We start from the raw sequence: 18,438 nt of genomic DNA, 5'->3' as shown, positions 1-18,438 counted from the left end.
CCTACGGCTGCCATACAGCAGGAGGTGAAATCCATAGCTCGTCTTAGATTCACTTATTGAACATTTTCTCCCTTGTTCAGGCTACATCCAAAGGGATTTAGCCCGCCCCAGGGGAGGGGAACCAGTGGCACCATGTGGAGGTGGTGCCTGGCACTTCTGAGAGAGGTGGGATACAGCCTCTGCCCCAGGCACCAAACAGAGCCCTGCAGGGGATGGTGCCTGGATGAGGAGCCAGCTTTTATTTCCACCTGGGCTTATCATGCCCATCTTTCCACAGAGACTGCTCCGAGGGAAACTCTAGGTTGCGTAAAGGAGCAAGCTCAGGAAGGGCTTGGTGGAGATCTGGCAGGCATCTCAACAAAGATGGCCTTTTTGTTTGTTTTGATGGGTACCATCCCAGCACAGGCTACCGTGCTACTGAAAGCAAGAGAGACCTTGAATTCTCTCTTAGTGAAGCCCTTGCTGGGATAATCCAGTAACTGGGGAATGATCCAAACTCCCAAAGATTTAATGATAAAAGACTCACTTGGGTGGCACTAAGTCCAACAGCTTTCCCTCTCCCTTCCCCAGCTTTCTGTTTCTACCATTACACTGAAACAGTGACCATTATTTTAGACAGTTGTAATCATAATCACGGACAACATGAATCTTTATCCAAAATGACCTCTGCTTTCCACCAGGACTTGCTCAAGGTTTGTGTTTGTAGCTAGTGGTCTGGCTTCATTTCTACCTACAATATACTTTGTACATTATTTCCAGCTTGGGTGTAAGCTCTGAGAGAAGCAATACTCTGCAAATTTAACAGGTCTAAAAACTCCTTTTCAATCTTATGCTTGTCACTTATAGCATTTTTACTTTTGGCCACTGAAAAACAACAACAAAGAAATCACCTGCCAGAAGAACAGCTCGGTGTAGTATATATAAATATATAAACCAGGCAGCTGTGTGCCTGGCTCTTTGCTTTCCCCCCGCTTCCCTTTGCAGCGAAAGGAAAAGCAAGAGTGGCACTTTCAGGTCACATCCATCACCTCAGCCCTTTGTAATTATGAGGACCTGATCATCACTTGACTGGTGAGACATTGCCAGGTACTGGCAGTGTAAAGATGTAGTGATATTGCACCATAAATTCCCATCGTGTTTCACTTCTCCAAGCCGGGCTGCAGGTCACGAAGATTACTGGGTGCAACAGTGCAGCAGTTTGTATTTACTATCTGGAAATAACACACTATGGACCACGGTCTGAGCTTATTTACACAGGTGTCAGCACAAAGTAGCCTCTTGGTGCCACTGGATTTACACAAGATTTACACCCCTGTAACCAAGAGCAGAATTTGGCCCGAAATTATGATGTAGTTAAAGACCCTGTGTTTCTGAGTTGCAGAGAATTGTTTATACCCACATGAAATGGGTTGTAAAATGCCATTGTGCTGATTTGTTAGAGTGTTACACCAAATTTGCTCAGGTGTAAGTAACTACCCGGTGGGTGGCATAATATTTGCATCCCATAACTTAAGGTGTTGCTGTCTGCTACAAATCAGTCAGGCTTCAGGTTCCAGTATCCTCCCAGGAGCAGAACGGATGTTCCTGGCCTGGAGAAAGTGATGCAATAGCAGATTGCTAATGAGTGGGAGTTCATGGGGAGTGACATATACGGAATAAAACTGGAATATCTTGTGTATATTTTGATTGCCCAACCGGTTGTTTTTTGCAGCTGAAGTCTCGTGTCCTGATGACTCCCTTAGCAATCTCCCCGCCGAGAAGCACACCAGAGCCGGATATTAGTTCAATCCCCCAGGATGCAGCTACGATACCCAACTCGGCCACCCCACAGGCTCTCACAGGTACCCAGCCTCAAGTGCTCCTTGGCCAAGGGGTGAGCAGGAACCATGGGTTGACAGCCAGATGCTGCGCTTTCCAGAACAGGCAGAGCTCATGAAAATGGGGTGTTTGCAGATTAGACTGATGGCCAGTGACAAAAAGAACAGATGTCCTGCAAGACTATATTTTGACTGCCATGTGTCAAGTTTAGTGGAGACCTCAGATCCATTCCTCTTTAAATGTGGACATCAACATCCCATGGATGCTACCATTTTATACCCAACACTTACCCTGTCAAATGTGTTGCGATGACCAGACTAAACCCCAGTATGAACATGAAGCATCTGTTACAGCTGTGGGGAGAAGAAGGACGGAGGAGCCATGGTCTGACTGTAGGCAGGGTTAGCCAGCACGTAAAACCCAATGCCTTATAGCAACAGCAGACCTGGTCATTTCTGACTGTAGCCAGGGAAAACATAACCTTATTCTTTTTTTTTGCTTATATTACTAGAAGAAACATAGGTCAATGCTTTTAAACTGATGTAAATGAGAAGAAAATCAAGAAGACAGTTGATTTACCCTGAGATTTCAGCAGAGAAATGGATTAGATAACATTAGAATCTAAACACAACACATAAATCCCATTATTTCTTAGCTGGGATGCACAGAGGAGAAGTTTTCCATCTGCTCTGGTAGCAGAATGATACTAAACGTAGCGATGATGACAATAATAATATATTTTATTCTCATTTATCCCTTCACATGCAAAGACTGCAAAGTGCTTGGCAAACATCAGCCGAGTGGCGTTTCATAGCGCTGTCCTGAGAGGTGTGCCTGGTGCTGCTTTCAGAGGGGGACAGGGAGGCACAGTCCACCAGCCCCACCAGATTGCCAGGGTGGCCACAGAGGCAGAGGCTCCGTAGGTCATTTGGGCTCTGCAGATGCGGCGACCCGCACCTCCGTCTGCCCATCCCTGTGCTCCCAGCATCTTATCTCCCAGCACCGTCCCAAGGGTGCGTGTAGGGTCCCACCAGAGCAGGGTTTGCAGGAGGTAGAGACAGGCTCAAGCCAACTTTTATCTCCCTATCTGCAGTGAAAGGACCGTAGGGGCTCCCGCTCCCCAGCGAGGGACCCAGCACACTGCCTGCAGGCTGCAGAGTCCCTCCCGCAGCCAAGCCCCAGACAAAACTGGTGGCTTGTCATGGCAGAAGCTACATCCTGCAGATTTGTTGAGGTTTGGCACGGTGGCACACCGGGAAAGCTGCACCCCGACAGCCCCCTGCAATTCATGCATGCTGCTGCTGTCTTTTGGTGCGTTATCCCTTTGTTTGTTTGGCACTTGGAAGATGTAAAGTGCTATGTAATGATAAGTATGATTGCTATTATCCTCCTCTTTACCCAGGATATACTGCTTGAGCCCCTTCTGCTCTTCAGTGAGAGGTGGGGTAGCAGAGTGCACTGTGACAGTCACACTAGATTTTCATTACAGTGATGCAAACTGTAAATTATTTCCAACTTTACACAGCTGTCACCACGTCTTCCACTCCGCTTGATGTTTTTTTTGTCACATATCTGATTTCTGTCAGAGGATAATGTTATATTGTCTGAGAGATGACAGCTCGAGCACACTCAGCCAGCTATTATAATATGTCTCACTTTATTCTGACTTTAGGCTGTGTCTTAGTCGCCCTTAGTTACCACAGCGTTATCTCTGCTTCCTCTGAGATGCAGTTAGCCTCAGCCAAGCTTAAAATAAGTTCACACTAGCGAGAGGAGAACACTGATTTTTTTGGCTATTGCCAGCAGGCCTGATGGCATGTAGAAAAACTGCCTTCGCAGGCAATACTGTATGAGAGGAGGCATGCAGGGCTTGGCTGCGGAGAGGCTGGGGCATCCCTCGCAGACACCCTGTGCGGCACAGTCATGTGGCTGTGGTCCCAAATGAGGATTTAGCACTGCGCGTGATGTACAGTTTCCCTGAGGCGATGCAGTTTGCAGAGTGCTGGATTGGACATGGGGGTCAGGAAGCTCCCAAAGACCAGAGTCTCTGGCATTGCACTGTGCAGCTCACCGCAGCATAACCTTCCAGAAATTCCAGCTGGATTAAGGTCAGAAGCAGCAAGGAACCAAAGTCTCCCAAAACTCAGCTCAGAACAGTGCTTCTCAGAGGCCTCTCAATGAACTAGTCTAAAAACACACAGAGAAAATAAACAAACAAACAAAACCACCTCAGGCTGGAGTTTACCCATTGCTGTAAGGTCACCTCTGCTAGTCACTGTCCTGCACTCCCTGGGCATTTTTTCTGGTCACCAGCTGGATGTACAAGGTAGCCTGCAAGAGAGCGGACCCCAGGCACACACAGGGGGGCTTCCAGGAGCTTCTTGAGTTGCATGTAGCTTACCCTCACCTGTGACACCAAGAAAAGGCCCCAACTCAGCTCACTTCACATAGGCAATGGGTGATCAGTGCAAGGAAGCCTGGCTGTGCCATCGCAAATGGCAGCAATTCACCAATGAATGGAAGAGCTCATGAAATAGAAAAGTATAAAGCTAGCATTTGCTAGGATGCTCTCTGGGCCATTTTGTAATAACCTTGTTGGGATTTTGTGTCTGCAGTCTGCATTTACGTCAACAAACAAGCGAACCTGGGGCCATACCTCGACAGAAAAAAAGTGCAGCAGCTCCCAGAGCACTTTGGGCCCGAGAGACCGTCCGCAGCCCTGCAGCAGGCTGTTCAGGCCTGCATCGACTGCGCGCTCCAGCAAAAGGCTGTCTTCTCGCTCATCAAGCAGGGCTATGGAGGCGAGATGGTGTCAGGTAAAGCATTTCTGTAAAGGGTTTGTGGCCAATTGGGAAGTGCTTGAAATCTTAACCTGATCCCCAGTGCTGACTGTCCTAGCAGTCTCATTCACATCAGCAGGATAACAACCAGCTTTAAACATCGCTTACCCCTTTGTAAAATGAGCTGCTGCAGGAATTGCCCAGGTGTCAGATGAAAGTCTATCGGCAAAGAGCATTGCAGTGGTGGTTCAGGGGAGGAATAGGGCTAGCTCCAGAGTCCCGTGCTTGCCGCTCCTTGAAACAGTGCTGAGGCCAGGCCTGTGAGCTGAGCTTTTCATGCAGCTGTACAAGGATGAGCAGCATTGCAAGCCTGCATCTTGCTACGTGTTGCCGCCACTTGTTGCTCTAAAGGAAAACTCGCAGAGAGTTCCGCTGCTGGTGTGTCCTCCGCCTGCAGTTCATGAGACAAATCTGCTCTCAGCTGTAGGAATTGCAAAAGTCCCGCGGCAATTGCCATACAGCAGGACTACACAAATATATCAGAGAGAATCAGAGATCAGAGGGAACTTCCCAGGAGCTCCTATTCTTCCCGCAGTGACACTTCTCACTGTGTCCCGATGAGTCTCCCATGTCCCACGCTGAATCCCCTGGCCTGGCTCTCAGACTGAACATGAACTTTTCTTTTAGTCACAGCAAGAGTTTTGTGTACAACATTGTTTTGGCACATGGGGATGCAGTGGGAATGAAACAATGATGGGGATATGGGAACGATGCTCTCCAATGAGCTGCCGCGGATGAATCAGGCACAAACATGAAGCCAAGGACCACAAGTCCAATCAGTTTTGCAGGGACCACAGCAGCTCAGCTGTGCCATGGGGACCCTCTTGTGTGGGAGCCCAGGCTCTGGCCTCCTGTGCAACATATAAATCCTGCTTCATCCCTCTCCTCTAGTTCTCTCTAATCACAGGTGTGCCTTCCCTAAGGGACATCAGAAATACTCTAAGAATGATCCAGATTTGTTCACAGAAACACAAGACTGAAGCAATTTAGTGCAAAGCTTCATTTTTGCCTTGTTCTGTGCTGTGTATATGATTTTCATTACAAGCAGGATAGTCACGTTGTGCACCAAGCCTGCCAAACCCCTTGGTCTCAGTTCCTCTGAGCTGGCTTGGCTTAAGGTACCTGAGCTAAAAGCACCTGGTCAACATTGTTCCCAACTTCATGCCTCTTCTAATCATCGAGGAGGAGTGAATGGCCTCCTAGTCATCGTGTGGCTCTGAGATTGCAGCTCACTGCCAGACCAGCAGCAGCGCAGACAGATTTTGTCATGGGCTTTCCAATCTTCCCATGGCTTGGCTCACAGATGCTCAACCGGCTATGGAGCATGAGCCCTTACAGCAGCTCAGGCCAGCAGGAAATCTCTGAAGTTATCCCAAAGATTATAAGCCTAACATTGCAATTTATACTCGTTAGTAGTGACTGGAGGCTGTAGGACTGGAAAAAACCTTCCAGGTGGTGGAGTTCAGGCAGCCATATCATGTAGTCCTCCCTGCAAACCTGTTGACACCTGAATGTGTCCTGCTACAATTGATCCTGGTGGGTCTGTTGTGACCCCTCCACCTCTCTCATGGCTGAGACCTATGCCCTTTTTGATTCCTGACTAAATATATTCCCTGACATCTTTGTCCAGGAATTTTAATTGCTCTGCTCTCACCCTTGAGTTCAATCTTAGACGTATTTCCAGAGACCAGTCCTCATCCTGCTAGGCTGAAATACACAGTTTCTTTCAGGTCCTCTCTGCATTGTGAGGAAGATCACTGGATTAGTGAAAGAAGTGCAAGAGTCTTCCCACAGCCCCACATAGCAGAGATGGTGATGGCTGCAGTGCCACAGGGAAAATTTCTCTTCCCTGAACATTGATGTGGCCTGCCTGTGCACCTTTTCAAGTGTGAATTCATGTTTCTTGAGCCTGGATGACCAGAATGGTGCCCATCAGTCCAGCTCAGGTTTCACCAGGACTTTATATAGTGGAATTGACACTCCCTTGGAAGTGTCCTGGATGTCCTGGATGAACAAAGCATGTCCTGGAAATGCTTTGTTCAATACCTCCTTGAAATATATCTTTTTTCATCATTGTGTCACCTTGGTGGCTCATGAGCATCTGGTGAGCCTGTCCCATCATTTCTCCTCCCATCAGGTCATGTTGAGCCTCCTCAAAAAAATTATGGATTACCCTGTACTTTCTAATATTTTTTTCCACCCATTTTTATTATTGCAGAGCTCAAGATCAGCCAATCCTTTCTGTGCAATCTCCCAGTCCTCTTCTCCATTGATAATGCCTCCTAGCTTACAGCATCAACAAAATCTTTTTGTGCCAGCACGGACCACTGCCTGTTCCTCTCCCATGCCTGGGGTCTCCTGCCAGCAGAGCCTGTTGTCGTCTCCTGACCCACCTTTCATATGCAATCATTTCCAGTTTAACGAAAGATTTCTCATACTTTACTGAATTCTGGGTAGACCACAACTGCCAATCTTCCCTTGCCTATAAATGCAATTAAATCAGTAAATAAAGGTCCATGATGAAGCTGGTAGCCCTCTTTTTAGTACAACCCTGGTACCTTTCATTCATTCACAGCCATGTCTTTAATTCTTGTCTCCCCATTATCTTTTAAAACCTTGGGTATTGCTGAAGTCAGCCTAATAGCCCGTCATTGGCAGATCACTTTCTTTCGCCTTCCCTAGACCAGGGTATCACGATTGCTTCCTTCCAATCGTACAATACAGTTTTCAGTTGGATGCATACATTAGAAATCCTTGCACTGCTGGCCATGCCAGTCAGCATCTTTCAGTGCTCCAGGGGGAAGGTGATCTGGGTCACACACCTCAGCTCCTTAAGCTCCTCCAGTTTGTTTTGTACTTTAGGTGGGGCAACTATGTAAAATATTTTAAGACATACAAACACTTGTGTGAAATCTTTTCCCCTGCTCTCATTCTTCCTCCTGCCGTGCATCCCCAGGTATTGAATTGCTCCTACTTGCTTTCCAGTTTCAGCTTCTTTTGAGGGGAAGCAGCATCTCCTGAGCCTGCTGGTAGTGAACAGCATCGGGTACGTCCTGCGCTTCCTGAAGAAGCTCTGTCGCAGCCTCTTGTGTGACAATCTCTTCAGCAACCAGCCTTTCCAGCAGTACAACGCTGTGTCGGAAAGCCCAGAGGTGTATGAAAACAGACGGATGGAGGCAGGTAGGCTGCTTGATCAGCTTCGGCTCAAGATTTAATAGGGCTGAAGAAATGACTGTCTTTTTTTGGTCCTGTACTGTATATGCTAGAGGACTGCAGGTCTCTGTGGGACCTTTCCAGAGGGAGGTAGCAGGCTGATTTGCAGTATTTCTCCCAGTGGCTATAGAGGATGCTTTTGGGTGAGAACCACTGTGTTGAGGAGCCCCAGCAGTGATAGGGATAATTTCTTTATTATTTTATATCTCTGTTTCTTTTATCTTTTTTCCTAAGGAAACGAGGCTCGTATGATCCCATTGTCCTTGTTTCTGTCAATTCTCTCCCATAACTTTCGGCCTCCTGAAGCATACCTGGTCCTGGGGTAGAAGCCTCAAAGGGATTAAGTTCCTTCAAGTTTCAGGCAGGCAGGAAGGTAGAGGGGAAATTTCTTTCTCCATCCAACTCAACCACAGTATTAGACACTGAAGGATCCCCATTGACTACCAAGCCTCCTCTGCTTGCAGACCCACCGCAGTGTTGCCTGTCCCTGCTCCTCAGATCCCTCTGCTCGTGCACTGCCTTGGCTCGCTGACTGCAGCGAGAGGTGGGAGGCCGGGTGAGCGTGTGGACCCCAGCCCACACTTCAGTGTCACCGTGGCATGAATAGGAAATCACCGCCGTAACGGGTATGCTCTGACCTGGCACTGCCCCAGCACTTTATTACCGGTGTGCTTCACCACTTGCATGCCGCTCGTTTTAAGGATTCCCTGCACGGTCTGCCTTCACTCGAGGGGACCTTTTACTGGGTGAGGGGAGCGAGCCGCTCACAGCAATGCAGTTTTGGGTCAATACCATTAGTATAAATCTAAGGTAATGTTATTAGCTGCAGCACACAGCCTGGATCCCGATCTGTCACCTCCACCCCTGAGTTTAAGCCTAAATGAGAGTCATGACTGCTAAGGGGTTTGCTTTGCTACTTGTGGGAGCGTTTCTCCTAGCTTAAAATGCCTGTGGGCACCAAGCAAGGACCCTGCCTTAGTGCTTGACCATGTGGGGTGAAGGCTGGAGGGGCTGTGGCGTGGGGCAGATGCACCCAAGGATGTTGGTGGTACAGGGAGGCACCTGCCCCAAGCAGCACCACGCTCCCAGGTGGATGGCATGCCTGGGCTCCCTTCTTGCCCATACTCCAGCATGCTGGGACGGGGTGCTGGCCCCATGCAGCCCCTGTGGAGCTGGGGCATGCCTGCAGCCCTGTTGTGGTTTAACCTCAGTCGGCAACTGAATACCACGCAGCCGCTTGCTCACTCCTCCCCCCCCACCCGCCATGGGATGGGGGAGAGAATTGGAAGAGTAGAAGTGAGAAAAATTTGTGGTTTGATATAAAAACAGTTTAATAATTGAAATAAAATAATAATAACAATAATAATAATGTAATAATAATAATAAATAATAATAATAATATACTAAACAAGTGATGCACAGTACAATTGCTTACCACCTGCCGACCAATGCCCAGCCAGTCCCCGAGCAGCGGCCCCCCCAGCCAGCTTTCCCCCAGTTGATGTACTGAGCATGACGTCACATGGTATGGAATGTCCCTTTGGCCAGTTTGGGTCAGCTGTCCTGGCTGTGCCCCCTCCCAGCTTCTTGTGCACCTCCAGCCTTCTCAGTCGGTAGAGCATGGGAAGCTGACAAGTCCTTGACTAGTGTAAGCACTGCTCAGCAACAACTAAAACATTGGTGTGTTATCATCAACATTATTCTCATCCTAAATCCAAAACACAGCACTGTACCAGCTACTAGGAAGGAAATTAACTCTATCCCTGACAAAACCAGGACAAGCCCCCATCTGCAATCGGTGGCCAGAAAGCAGCTCTGGGGCCCTACTACCGACGTTGCAAAAGTTAGTTTAGAAAAAAAGAAAGATGCAAAGTTATGGCCCTGAACCTCTGCTTCACCTGCAGGCTTCCTCCTGACTTAAATTATTTTTCCTTCTTTTTTATTAACAACACTGTGGGTGTTTGGGGAGCACATTGTCTCTCATGCATTCAGTTTAATAGCAGCTACATGCTGGCAGCTGAGAGAAAGGTGTTTTAATGTCCACAATTATGATCCACGAATTGCTTGTTTGCCAGGAAGACCCTAAGTGTGTGCTTTGCACACCAAAGCTGGGAGTGGGTTGTGCACACAGTGCAGAAATCGCCTTTTTGTGCAAAGAAATCCATCTGCCACTCTTACACATAGGGGAGGAAAGGCAGGAACCCAGATTGAAAAGCAATTTTTTTTTTTCCTCTGGACTAGGATATTTGCAGCAACCTGAATGTTTCTGAGAGGTCAAGGGATTTTTGTAGCACTGAGTGAGTGCAGCCCAGGAGGCCTGGCATTTGTGTTTGCATTTGCATTTTAATTTGCATGTACATTTGCATTTACTTTTGCACGGCAAGGCTGAATGTGATGGAAGGCAACTGCACAACTGGAGTTTTTAGAGCGGCTGTTACACTCTGAGCATCTCCCTCCCTACATAATTTCAATGCGGATGTCCCTGACACCATTCCCACTGGCTCTGTCTAGCCACTGAGGAAGGGGCAAAATACTGTTTTTGCCCCAGACCGGGCAGGAGACATGGATGTAGAGAAGGCTTCTCTTCTCTCGCTCTCCCACTGCTGGAGGGCAGTTAATAGCCCCCCTGGAGGCAGCATGGGCTGGGCAGTCTGGGCTAGTCAGGGCTAGTGCTGGCCTGGGCTCTCCTCTCCTCTGCCTGGGAGTGGGATGGGGGAAGAGGCAGTGGCTCTTGGGGATTTTATATCTCCATCACCAGCAGCACTGTGGTACAGTGGAGAATGCGAGCTGTAAAATAGCTGAGGGCAGCGGTTATACACAGGGTTAAAACTCCCCCACCAGGCTCCAGCTTGCTTACCCCGGGGTGTGATAGCCACTGGCCTGCTAGGCAGAGAGCCGTAGCGTGGGTCAGCATGACCTGCAGAGATTTGGGTGCTTCCCTGTTGAAGTGGGGATGCGGGAGAGGTGATGGAGGAGCCACCTGGTCACATAGTGAGGGAGGCTGTGATGAGCAGTGCCGTCTCCAGAGCAGCCGGGTGCTCAGGTAGCTCTCTGAGCTGGCAGCCCCAAAAGGGGACTCTCCTTCCACCAAAGATTAACAGAAATATGGTGAGACAGGCTTTGAGGACGCTTTCAGCACCCTGTTGACCACTGACCTGGTGTACCAAATTTGGTAAACCTGGGTTGCTCTGCTGAAGCTTGTCCATGGGCCTGGGGGTGGCTGGGGGGGAGCTCAGCAGCTTCACCAGCTAACCTGCGGTCTGCATCGCTGTGGGCCCCAGGATGCAGGCTGGAGAGCCAGGGGCTGGTTTCAGTGCAGCCAGGTAGCTGTTTGGAAAACCCACCTACAAGATTATTGCTTGGCCTCAGAGTGCAAACGAAGGCATGGAAGGAGACATTAACTCTGCCACATAAAGCCCTTGAAAAGGGGAATTCTGGAGAGGGGAAAAGCTGCCTCTTCCCCAGGGCACCTCGTGCCCAGCTCAGGAGCTGTCTGTCTGTGGCTGGGCAGCAGAGGAACTGGCGTGACGGCCTCACACCCTTCATGCTGCACTCAGCCAGAGCCGGGCAGGTACATAATATTCCTGTTCATCATGTCAGGCTGTATTCAACAGATCCGTTGGCACCAGTGGAATAACTCCAGTTTTAGGAGGACAGCAGGAGCTCTTCTCGCAGGTGGGTCTGCAAGGGTGCCTGTTGGGATAGAGTTTGCATGGAAGAAGCAGGGCCATAATAAAGCACCGCAGGAAGCCATGCAAAGCAGCCACATTTTTCATTGTTTCTGTTCTCCAGCTTGTAATCAAGACGTTCTTTCTTTTAAAATCATGTGCTTTTCAGCCCCTGTGTACCAATGAATTTAATACATGTATTGACTTCGGTGCAGTTACTCTTGATTTACACTGGCAGAAGTGAGAGGAGAAGCCGGCATCGTGTCCAGTCATATTAATCCACTAACACCATACAGGAGTCACCTTTTAACCTTGCCCCAAAGCACATGCCCCTAAGCCATTATTCACCTGTGCTCACAGCAAACTGCCAGATGCTAATGGCTGCATACAGGTCAGGTGGGATTTGTTGATATATGCATATATCACTTACAACAATGTTTTACATGTCTAAGAAGTATGCACTCACCGGGCTGTACCCAGCACCAGCCTCTGCAATGAGCCTTGTTGGCTGTGCATTACCCTCCCTGCACCTGAGCCCCCATGCTCTGCCTGCCCTGTCAACGCCTCTCACACCAGCACCCAGCGGCCCCACACGTGGGGTGAGGGTCCCTCTCCAGCCCTCTCCCAATATCAGTAGCTTCACTGCCTTGTCTTGGCACATCTGGGGACATACCCCACGGATCTTTCTCAGCTGTGAGGGGACTTTCTGGCTCATTAGAGCAATTTGTGGGGAGCAGCTGTGGGATGACTCCCAGAACTTTATCTGGGAAGTGCCAGGCTTCAGGTCTGCATTACAGCAAATCCTGAGATGTTACCTGTCCCCACAGCACCTGGGTTCAAAGCACCTCTGGACCTGCACCCCAGAATTTTCCATGAGAGTGGTAGTGCATTTTGAACTAAAATGATGGCAAGATCTGGGTGAAATCTGTAGAAAATACTGTGAAGTGTGCCAGGGGCTACATGGATGGGAAGCCAACAGAGATCCTGTGAAGTGCCTCCATCCACACCCTCTGTGTTCAGCTTTCATTAGTCCTCCCATACTGAGCTAATGGAGGCTTGGATGTGGGCATGGGAAAGGGACATTTCTGGAACACTGACATACTGTTGACATGCACCTATGCAATGTTAGACTGTTATTTTTCAGAGGAAAGCATGTTTGCTATAAAACTTCTTGCCAACCTGATGGTGGGCACAGAAATTGAAGTAGTTTCTCTTATGTGGGAAGCATCAAACTTGATAAGCATCTTCTTCTTTCCCCTTTCAGTCAATCCTTTCCTTGCTCTTTCTGTCCTGAACCTTGGGTTTTGGTTATTTTGTGCTGTTAAACAATTGCTGTGCTCCACATGGAGCATGGCTGCATGTAGCTGCAGCAAATCTTTCTTTATGCAAGGACTCCTGTGGCCACCCTGTATTCTTGTCCTCATCAGGGGGGAAGACAGGAAGGTATGTGAATAAGATCCCCACTCTTGCTCCTCTCCCCATGGCCAAGTCAAATTTGTATGTGTAGATACCATATGGTGTCCCCTACCACTGTCCACAGGAGAACAGCACCTCTTCTCGTGACACTGGCTGGAGGTAGGGCCCCATATGGAGCAGAAGCACAGCAGGGGGTAGAGGTACCCTATACTACATCAGTGCCTCTATATATAAGAAGGTGGGCTCTTCCTATCCACAAGCACCTGAAAAGCTGGTACGAGAAGTGCTAGAGCAATGTACTGTAAGAGTGTGACTATTCGGCAAGACACTAGGCTGGGAGCTGGATTTTGTCAGAGACTTTCCCGTTGATTGTGTGGGCAAGTCACTCTTCTCTGCTGTGCCTTTATTTGAGCATCTGTCCAAGGAGGACAATAATTCTTGCCACCATGTGCAAAGCCCTTCTAAAACAGCTAGGAAAAAAAGAATAACATGATAGAAACCCACATATTATTACAATCAATATTTTCTGTTCCAAGCACCAAATAAACAGCAGCTCAGAAATTTCAAGCCCTGAGAGGGCAAGAAAAATGTTGTCTTTCCCCTTTCTAGTACCGTGGCTTGTTTAATCTTGTCTTGTTGCATGCTATGAGGAACAGTGCTCCTGGCTTCTCAGCACACTCAGAATAAATGGCTATCAATACCTTCGGCTCTCTTCAGCATTTAATTACCTGCAAAGGCCATTTATTGCCTCATATATTCCTCTACTGTGAACATTATCCTTTAAACAATAAATAAAATATTAAGGTCACTCTTAAAGAGGGAGCAGAGGAACTGCACAAGCCATCCAGCCATAGCAAAGTCTAATATAAAAAGTTTGTCTGGTCTTTGGGGCATTTGAATTGACGGCAGAGTCTGCAGTAGAGCGGAGAAAGGGTGGGATGGCTGCACTCCTTCCTTCCTTCCTTCCTTCCTTCCTTCCTTCCTTCCTTCCTTCCTTCCTTCCTTCCTTCCTTCCTTCCTTCCTTCCTTCCTTCCTTCCTCCCTCCCTCCCTCCCTCCCTCCCTCCCTCCCTCCCCCACCGAAGACCCCCACACTGAGGTCCTGCCTGCAGCTGGAGCACCATCCCCGGGACTGGCTTCCTGAAACGAGGTGTCCAGGGTGGTAACTCTCTGGCAGAGCAGAAAGAGAGGCAAGGGCAGCTGGAGCTGCGTGTTGTCATTCAGAAACCTGGGGAGGGACAGGAACAGTTTAGGATGGTACAAGGGGTAGGAAGTAAAAGCAGTAAGAGACAGTCAGGCAATGCTCCTGTGGAGGGGTTTCATGAGGGTGGTAGTAGAGGCTTTAGCATTCAGGTCCTTTAAAACTAGACCAGAAGAAACTAATGAAATGTACACTAAGGGGAAAATCCTGGCTGGAAGAAAAATAAGAGATGGATGGGAGAGGTGAAATTCACCTGTGATATAATTTGCCTGAACTCCACAGAATTGACAGAATTGGATAAATTGACCCTTCTGACCTTTAAGCTGTGGGATTACTGTTTGCTAACCCCCAAATGAAGAAAGAGTCCCTTTCTGTTCCTTTAAGTTTATGAAATTGTATCTCCTTCTGGATGCTAAGCAATGAAGCTATAAGCAGACATCCCTCCAGCAGTCAGCCCAAGGAAAATCCTCCTTCCCACCTTCTGCCGGGCTGTTTTACCTCCACGGTCTTGAGGGGGTGCAAGAAAATCCATCCCTTCTGAAAAGCTACCCCCCAGGGCGGTAGGCACTCTGCTCCCAGTGGTGGATGAGGAGAAGCCCAAAGGCCCTTCTGTCCTTCAGCCCAGGATGTGCTCAGAGCCCTGGCACAGGCACTGGCAGTGCTGGAGATTGCCTGGGCTGCAGCCGTGGAGGTTAGAAGAGAGAGCTAAGCTATGAAATGGAGTTTAAAGAAGGGGAAAAAGATGCTTTATTTTTCCATATCAAAGCGTATGTGTAAGGAAAGTGGATGAAATGATGGGTGTAAATGCATGAAGCATGATGGATGAGATCATATCCACTACAGAAAAAAAATACCCCTAGGTATAAGCATTTAATTCAAGCTTTACATGTGCAGTTACGTGGAGGAAGCATGGACACTCTTCTAGAGCCCCGGTCAGCTAAATCATGTGATTGTAACTCTGTTTTAGCTTCAGTTTTAGCTTTAACTTTCTTTTAGCTGGTTAAGACTTTTCCATAGAGCTATATGATTCCTTTAGGAGATGTCTGAAGTTAGGAGTCTGGGCTTTGATTTTAAATAGCTTAAATTAAAGTTGAAACAGGAATTTCCATTCCTAAACTTTTTAAATATTGATACAAATACCTGTGATCCAATATACCCATATTTCAAGCAGTCAGATCAGCAGGCCACAGGCCAGAACTGATGATGAAAAACCTAGCCCCCATCCAAGTGCCGCGTGCATTAGCCAGCATGACCCACCAGATTTTTCATAGATGCAAGGGGGGAAAAAGATGATCCTCAGGATCCTCACCTTGTGCCAGTTCAAGCCACATTAGATAACATCACTTGGGAGCCACATGCGATGTGTCGGTGTAGGCTCTGATAGCCCATGAAAACCATGGGCAATTAGATGTGCAACTGCTTGCTGCTGGGTTGCTGTCGCAGCCAGGGTAATAGAAAGACTGGCTACGGCAGTGGAGAGGGCTTTGAGAGTTAGCAAAGCCAGCACTTACTAAGTAAAAGACAAAACAAGAAATGTTTTGGAACAGAGATGAACATTTGCTCGTGTTTTGTGAATCTGGATGAGGGGGCCCTTGCTTCTGGGACTGCCTGGTACGTGGCGCCTACAGCGGGGCCTGCGCTTGCACCTCCATGGGAGGAAAGAGGGAAAAAGGGTGTCTTGTGTTTAAGCTATTTCCACCTGACAGGTTTCAAAGCAGATTCAGAATTTTTTCAGGGGACGTTACCGATCTTTGCTTAGATGTTCTCCAGTTTTTCAGCTCAGTTTTTCTCCTCCCCCATGTTGCTCTCTTTTTTAGCCTTTTAGATTAAAAGGCTCTTCCTCCTTTATCTGTCTTTATCGACCTTCTGTTTCTCTCTATCCTTTTCCAGTTCACTACAAAATAAATGGAAACCCCCCCACAATGGCATTTCCAGTTCCATGGAAATAAAACACCCATTTTTTTCTTGAAAAGTCTTGGTCCCTGTTTAATCAACAGTGCTCCCCAGCTCCTTAGGATTTATTTGTTTGTGGTAATTATACAGAGTACATCAAAGTGCCTTTTGGAAAGTAGTAACACACAGCATCTGCCTGAAGAACATTCATCTGTTGGCAAAATGAGTGCAGAGCAGGAGATTAAAGCAATTAAGAGAGTAATGGAAGCAAACTGTCGGCGGTGATGTGCAGTTTGGTGTTTGTGCTGGGACGGTGCTGGCTGCGGGCAGCAGTGAGAAAGGTAAGAGTGCAAGGCGAGGAGTTGCACCACCAGCAGCTGGGCAAGAGAAATACAACCCCACCTCTCACTGAAAATAAGCTGCAAATGGAGGTTTGAGGGATCAGGTACTTTCTGGTGGGTTTCTTCATGGAAGAGGTAAGGTTACAGAAGTGATTTAAACAAAAAGGTGGCAGTGGCTTGCTAGACTTCAGCAGAGAAGCCAAAGTTAAGGAAAATGTTGTGAAGCTGGGATGGGGTCCCGGGTCAAGCTTGGGGTCCCGGGTCAAGCTCAGCTTCCCGGCGGCACGGCACAGTGCAGCACACTGGTGTGAAGGGAAACTGGCTCTGTGGGATCATGGGGAGAGGAGGGGATAAAAAGACCCGAGAAAGGGGAATTGGTGAGTTCCTAGCTGCTGGGACTGAGATCGGCCAGGGACATCAGAAGCAGCAGTGGAGAAGGCCGGAAAAGCAAGGATTTGTGAAGGGGAACTAAGGCTTTAGGGCCCAGCTATGTTGTATTTATATGGCAGAAGAAGCCCCAGAAGAAATATCAGAAAGTCCAGCTGAGCTGCAGCACTGGGCAGGGAGAAATGAAGCAAAGACTTTATAAAAGATCTTATACCTACGTATAAACACATGCACAGGCTCATGCTTTATACGTGCTCTACCTAATTTCTAGATGAGATTATTAGTTATTAATGGGCAAATGCAGCTTATTTTGCAGTTACTGCACTTTGCTCTAGACATCTCATTTCTTGTGTCTCAAATTATTTGTTTTTCAAACAAAAAAATGCTGTTAAATATTTTAAGCCAGTACTAAGCAATTTAATTCAGGGAGATTCATCATGCTGGTAGCAGAACAGAAACGCATTAAGTACTTCAGCTGCAGAGAATCCCAGTATATAACACCTTGAAATTTTCAAATAACACAGTCATTTTCATCTAGCCTTTTCTATATACAGCTTTTTGTGACTTTTATCAATGCTGATTTATAAGCATACAGAGTACATTATAAACTACCTGGATAGAAAAGCCCCTCTAGGTACTGCTAGAAGCTGGAGACAGAAAAGATCGATCGCAGCCTCTCCCGTCTCCCTCTCCCAGTGCAGAACTATTGCTGTGCTAAGACACAAAGCTATACAACCCCGATAAATCTCCTTTTCATGATGCACACTTTGGTGTAACATAAAGGCAAGGAAGAAGGGAAGAGAATGGAGGAGCAGGTCTGAAATCAGGAGGAAGAGACCAAAGGAAGACTTTTTCTGAAGGCCGGATCCCTATGTCATTGAAATCCCTTTGCCTTCACTCGTGGGTATGCAGTGCCTAAACAATTTGCCTACGCTGTAAGACAGGACTAAAACCTCTCCATTGCAACACAACACATTTACTCAATCATCCCCAAGCACTTAAAAAAAAAAATCCTCGATGGGTTATTTACACACACGAGCACCTTTTATTACTAAATCTAATATATTTGTCAGCAGCTAGCTTGTGAATTTACTCTACCTTTTTACTCAGTTTGGACAATAAAACCGTGTTGATCTGTTCCCAGCCAGTTTCATTCCCTGGTTCTACTGCATTAAACACAATGTGGCTGTTGTCTAGGCTGCAAACACTCAAGGGAAATCGTTTAAATAATGAAAAAAAAATTGCCTATGCTGAAGTCCTTGTAATCAGGACAACATTGGATTTTGGAAAATTCTCTAAAAAATTTAGATTCTTGATGTTAACTGACTGGCAGCTTCTCCATGGGGGATTCAGCATTTCAGTTACCGCAAAATATTTTTTAGCAGCTAGGACACAGCGAGATGATACATGGTGCAGTATGGCCTCAGACTAAACCCTGGAGAATTCACTGCAGGTTTTACCTCCACAGTGTGACCATAGTTTCAGTGTTCATAATATCTACATTCACAAGTGGATGAGGCTTATTTACATTTTCCTATTCCGACTGACTAGTAACCCCCCTTCTTCTCCCCTGTGGATGCAATTGTGTGTTCCTATAACCCATGCAAAAGTTATCCCATAGACCGAAAAACGCAGGTGTGACAGCCCTGAACCGCTGTTGGT

The 18,438-nt window shown here is 47.5% G+C and overlaps 1 protein-coding gene across 1 annotated transcript in view; it reads left to right on the top strand.

Moving 5' to 3' along the window:
• Positions 1-18,438, top strand: part of SCML4 (Scm polycomb group protein like 4) — a 46,859-nt gene that overhangs the window by 6,561 nt on the left and 21,860 nt on the right. Inside the window, exons 2-4 of the mRNA XM_076335464.1 lie at positions 1,712-1,841; positions 4,434-4,634; positions 7,644-7,838. Coding sequence (XP_076191579.1) covers positions 1,712-1,841; positions 4,434-4,634; positions 7,644-7,838 — 526 coding nt within the window. The remainder of the gene's footprint in view (positions 1-1,711; positions 1,842-4,433; positions 4,635-7,643; positions 7,839-18,438) is intronic.

Source organism: Aptenodytes patagonicus, chromosome 3 (genome assembly GCF_965638725.1).
Source record: "Aptenodytes patagonicus chromosome 3, bAptPat1.pri.cur, whole genome shotgun sequence".
NCBI lineage: Eukaryota > Metazoa > Chordata > Aves > Sphenisciformes > Spheniscidae > Aptenodytes > Aptenodytes patagonicus.
Note: the sequence above shows the minus strand (reverse complement) of the source record. Positions and strands in the feature narration are given on the sequence as shown.